General features: G+C 37.1%; 1 protein-coding gene across 1 annotated transcript in view; it reads right to left on the bottom strand.

Annotated features, from left to right (window-relative positions):
- CARS2 (cysteinyl-tRNA synthetase 2, mitochondrial) overlaps positions 1-5,933 on the bottom strand; it is a 150,684-nt gene that overhangs the window by 39,617 nt on the left and 105,134 nt on the right. The window contains exon 10 of the mRNA XM_007938922.1: positions 4,730-4,796. Within this exon, the coding sequence (XP_007937113.1) occupies positions 4,730-4,796 (67 nt within the window). The remainder of the gene's footprint in view (positions 1-4,729; positions 4,797-5,933) is intronic.

The following is a 5,933-nucleotide window of genomic DNA, read 5'->3' as shown; positions in this document are numbered from 1 at the left end:
GCATTGTGGTAAATTGTAGTCAATGTCATGAGACAAAGTGTATGTGAACTCCTGTATGGAAAGTGAATTTGCTCTGTAAACTTTCACCCAAATCATAATTAAAAAAATAAAATAAAAACAAAACTACTGGATAATAGAAGTAACAAACTGAAAAATAAACTCCTAGACACAAATGAGAAAGAAAATACAACTTACAAAAACCAGTACTCAGAGGTCAATTTATAGCAATAAAAGCACACATCAAAAAAGAAGAAAGAATCAGAACCAACACTTCAGCTCAAAAAGTTCAACAATTACAAAAAGAGCAACAAAAGAAACCTACAGTATCCAGAAGGAAGGAAGTAATAAAGATCAGAGCAGGAATAAATGAAGCAAAAAACAATAGAAAGTCAACAAGACAAAATGCTAGTTCTTCTAAAAGATTAACAAAATTGACAAACCACTGGCAAATTTAACAATAGAAAAGAAAAGGAAGATGCAAATAATACTAATAATAAATGAAAAGGGTGACATCACAACAGAACCAACTGAAATTAAAAAGATAGAATATTATGAAGAACTGTACTCCAACAGATTTGAGAACCTGGAAGAGATGGACAAATTTCTAGATACACAAGACCTACCTAAACCAACTCAGTCTAAGACAGAATACTTGAGCAGACCTGTAACAAAAGAGCTCTGGGAGCATAGTGCCTAAGGCACTTGACTGCTAACCAGAAGGCTGGCAGTTCAAACCCACCAGCCACTCCTCAGAAGGAAGGTTGGGCAATCCTACTTCCGTAGTGATACTGCCTAGGAAACCCAAGGAGGGGTCGCTATGAGTTGGGGCCGACTTGACAGCATGTAACAACAACAACAATAACAAAAGAACAATTTGAGCAGGTCATAAAAAAAACTCTCCACAAAAAAAGTCCTGGCCCAGACGGCTTCACTGGAGAATTCTATCAAATATTCAGATAAGAGCTGACACAGGATTCAAACTATTCCAGAACACAGAAAATGATGGAATATTCCCAAATTCATTCTATGAAGCAAGCATAACACTGATACCAAAACCAGGAAAGACACTACTAAAAAGGAAAACTACAGACCAATATCCCTCATGAATATAGAAGCAAAAATCTCCAACAAAATCCTGGCCAATAGAATACAGCATCAAAAAAAAAAAAAGGAATATGGCTCAATGGAGAAAGACTCAAAGCATTCCCCTTGTGAATGGGAACCAGACAAGGATGCCTTCTATCACCACTTCTATTTAACATTGTATTGGAAGTCCTAGTTGGGGCAATAAGGCAAGAAAGAGAAATAAAACATATCTAAATTAGCAAAGAAAAGTAAAGCTATCTCTATTTCCAGATGACGTGATCTTATACATAGAAAAACCAAGAGACTTGGCAAGAAAATTACTGTAACTAATAGAAAGGTTCAGCAAAGTGGCAGGATAGAAGGTCAACATACAAAAATCAGTTGGATTCCTCTACATCAACAAAGACTTCTGAAAAAGAAATAAGGAAAACAATAACATTTACGATAGCTACCAAAAGGATAAAATACTTAGGAATAAATCTCACCAGGGACACAAAAGACCTATATAAATAAAACTACAAAACGATACTACAAGAAACTATAAAAAATCTACAAAAATGGAAGAACATACCATGTTCATGGATAGGAAGACTGACTGTTGTCAAAATGTCAGTACTACCCAAAGTAATCGATACATTCAATGCAATCTCGATCCAGGTTCCATTAGCATTCTTTAAGGACATGAAAAAAATAGTCATTAACTTTATGTGTAAAGGACAGAGACCTCTGATAAGCAAAGTACTGCTGAAAAAGAAAATCAAAGTAGGAGGTCTCACACTCCCTGATCTCAAGACCTACTATACAGCCACAATAGTCCAAACAGTGTGATATTAGTACAATGATAGACAAATAGACCAATGGAACAGAATCAAAAACCCAGAAATAGAGCCATCCACCTATGGACAGCTGATCTTTGACAAAGAGCCAAAATCCATTAAATGAGGGAGAAATAGCCTCTTTAACAAACGATGCTGGCAAAATTGGATATCCACCTGCAAAAAAAATGAAACAAGACCCATACCTCACCTCATACACAAAAACGAACTCAAGTTGGATCAAAGACTTAAATGTAAAACCCAAAACCATAAAGTTCATCAAAGATAAAATAGGGGCAAATCTAGGGGCCCTAATTTATGGCATAAATAGACTATCAAGCATAACCCAAAATGCACAAGCAGCAGAAGAGAAACTAGATGATTGAGACCTTTTTAAAATTAAATTTTTATGTGCACTGAAAGATTCTCCAAAAGGGTAATAAAAATAACCTACAGATTGGAAAAAATACTTGGCTATGACATATCTGATAAGGTACTTCTCTCTAAAATTTACAGAAAATTTTAACACCTCAACAACAAAAACAGAAACAATCCAATTCAAAAATGGGCAAAGGACATGAACAGACACTTCACTAAAGAAGATATACAGTCAACCAACAAACACATGAGGAAATGCTTACAATCATTAGCCATTAGAAAGATGCAAATCAAACCAATGAGATATCATCTCCTGCCAGCAATAATAGCAAAGTTCAACAAGACAAAAAATAACAAACGCTGGCAAGGGGTGGAGAGATTGGAACTCTCATACATTGCTGGTGGGAGTGTACAATGGTACAGCCATTGTAGAAAATGGTCTGGCATTTCCTTAAAATATTGAAAACAGAAATACCATTTAATCCAGTAATTCCATTACTAGGAATATATTCTAAAGTGGTAAGATCCAGCACACGAATAGACATATGCACATATGTTCACTGCAGCACAATTCACTATAGCAAAGAGATGAAAACAACCTAAGTACTCATCAACAAATGAATGGATAACCAAACTATGGTACATTCACACAATGGAATACTATGCCATGTTAAAGAATAATGAAAAATACATAAATCACCTCATAATGTGGATCATTTTGGAGGACATTATGCTATGTGAAATAAGTCAATCACAGAAGGACAGATATTGTATGAGCCCATTATTGTAAAAATTCAAGGAAACATTTATACAGAGAAGGAAATTCACTTTGTTAGTTACTGGGGATGGGAGGGAAGGGGAGGGAAAACTTCTGACTAGTTGGGGTCATGTGTTAATTTGGGTAAGGGAGGGGTGGTATAGCAAGAGTGTGTGACCAGTACAGTGACAATTTAGAAAGGGAGAACACAGAAACATGCACAAAAGATAGAGACAACAGAGGCAAATACTATTACATGCACAATACTGCATTACCAGTGGCACCAAACACTAGGCTATGGGTGAATGCACAGACAGGTCAGAAGTACAGGTAGGTGAATAGGAATATACCCAAGACCAAGGGTAGATTTGGCTGAAGCTAGTCTTACATATGTACTTTTGCTACAAAATTATCCACATATATTAGAGAAGTAACAGAGGACAAGGTTGGAGTAGCTTCTCAGAGACAACCAAACACTGTGAGGGAGAGAATCACCGGGCCTGCAGGCTCAGGACCACAGTCTTGGGGGACAGTGTGCTCAATTGGCACAACATAGTACATAAAAATCTTGTTCTACATTCTACTTTGGTGAGTAGGGACTGGAGTCTTAAAAGCTTTGGAGTGGCCATCTATGTAACTATTGGTCTCCTCTCATCTGAAGAGCTTTTTATGGTTGGGGATTGTAATCAGGGCTGTGAAACCAAATGTGCATGAACTGTTGAAAGTAAAACAAATCTGTTTGTAAATGTGCACCCAAATCACAATAAAAAAGAAAACAGAAGATGGATAGGAAAGACGGATGAATGCAAATGGTAAACAGACAGGAAATGGGAAGAGTGCTGTTATACTGGGGCGTTACAATCAATGTCATGAATCAAAATTTGTATGAATTACTGAATGGAAAACTAATTTGCTCTGTAAACTTTCACCCAAATCACAACTTAAAAATTAAAAAAAAAAAGAATGAGTGACACAGTAGCTGCAACAATAAGGTCAAACATGGCAACAATTGTGAGGAGGGTGCAGGACCAGGCAATGTTTTGTTCTAGGTACATAGCATCACTATGAGCCAGAAGTGACTCAACAACAACTAACAGTAAGTTTCAGGTACTAAACTTGTTCCAGGTATCACAGAGTGAGGAGTAGAGATGAATTTCAGTCTGATTTAGAAACTGACGCTCTTTTCTACAAGATGATTTCCACTCAAGAACATCACGTTTGGAATCTTCAGGTTGATTCACGGTCCACAGTTCTGGGATAATGCTTCATAAAAGTTCATCCTCTGTGTTGCTTTCAAATCCCAAACATTAAAACATAAAAAAAAAATCACAACAATAATACTATGCTCATTTTAGTCCGTATTTTTCCATACTCAAATACCATTAACAAATTATTTCTGAGCTATACATTAGTAAAGAAGCCCTGGTGGTATAGTGGTTAAAGTGCTCGGCTGAGAAATGAAAGGTCGGAAGTTTGAACCCACCAGCTGTTGTGTGTGAAAAAGATGTGGCAGTCTGCTCCTATAAAGATCACAGCCTTGGAAACCCTATGGTGTAGTTCTGTTCCGTCCTATGGGGTCATTATGAGTTGGAATAATCTCAACAACAGGTTTGTTTTTTCTTTAATTTTATACATGAGCAAATAACGTGGTAGTCAGATTCTAGGAATCTATAATTATCAGCTCTTCCCTTACCTGACCTGTAATTGCTCCGCATACAGAAAAGCCGGAAGACATCAGGTGAAAACTTCTTCAGAAATTCCTAATGAAGTAAGAAATAAAGTACTTTTATAACCCTTTTCTTTTAAATTTTGCATCACTCAGAGATAATGTTTATACAGTTTACTAAAATTACGTGAGTTGATATATATATGTCAAGAGATCAGAAATTTTTATGAAAAGCTTTGTTTTGTTTCCAAACCCTATTACTACTTTTCCTGGCAGTTTTCCCCACTCAATTTTTTTTCGTGTGTGAGTAAAATAATAACAAAATATACACCAATTCAATAATTTCTATAAGTATAATTTGGAGACACTGGTTACATTCTTCAAGTTGTGCTGCCTTTCTCAATCTTTTCCAAACTATTTCACTACCATTAACACAAACTCACTGCCCCCTTAAACTTTTCATCTATCCTTTCAAGTTGCTATGTCAGTCTGATCACATAAAGATAATTATTTAGGAGAGTATAATGCTTAGCACAAACATTCTTTTCTAATTAGGCTAAACTACTATTTGGTTCAAAGATGATTTCAGGGGATGTTTCAGTTCAGAGTTTAAAAGTTTCCTTAGAGTAATAGTTTTGGAGGGGTCATCCAGCCTAAATGGCTCCAGAAAGTCTAGATTTTTGAGAATCTGAAATTCTAGCCCTCATTTTAAGGAGCTTTGGTGGTGTAGTGGTTAAGGCATTTGGTTGCTAACCAAAAGGTCAGTAGTTTGAGTCCACTGGCCACTCTGTGGAAGAAAGATGAGGCGGTCTGCTTCCATAAATATTTACAACCTTAGAAACCCAATGGGTCAAAATCGACTCAATGGTACTGAGAGTTTGAGTCCTCATATTTCCCTTTTTGATTAAGATTCTTCTATAGAATAGTCCACGTGTATAGCCTCCGTTTGTGTCATGAATCAAAATTTGTATGAATTACTGAATGCAGAAGAGCAGTCAGCCCCAGGCTTACAGGTGAGGAGAGACAACTCAGGGACGCCTGAAGTAGCAAGCGGGAAGATCAGGAAAAAGGGGTTTAAAAGCCAGGAAGCCAGAGAGAAGAGCAGTCAGCCAAAGGGATCAGGTGAGGAGAGGCAACTCAGGCCCACCCAGAGTGGCAGACCGGAAGAGCAGGAGGAAGGGGATAAAAAGCCAGGAACCCGGACAGAAGAGCAGTCAGCCCCAGGCTTACA

This window comes from Orycteropus afer, unplaced genomic scaffold (genome assembly GCF_000298275.1).
Source record: "Orycteropus afer afer isolate SDZICR_OR568_19922 unplaced genomic scaffold, OryAfe1.0 scaffold00055, whole genome shotgun sequence".
NCBI lineage: Eukaryota > Metazoa > Chordata > Mammalia > Tubulidentata > Orycteropodidae > Orycteropus > Orycteropus afer.
Note: the sequence above shows the minus strand (reverse complement) of the source record. Positions and strands in the feature narration are given on the sequence as shown.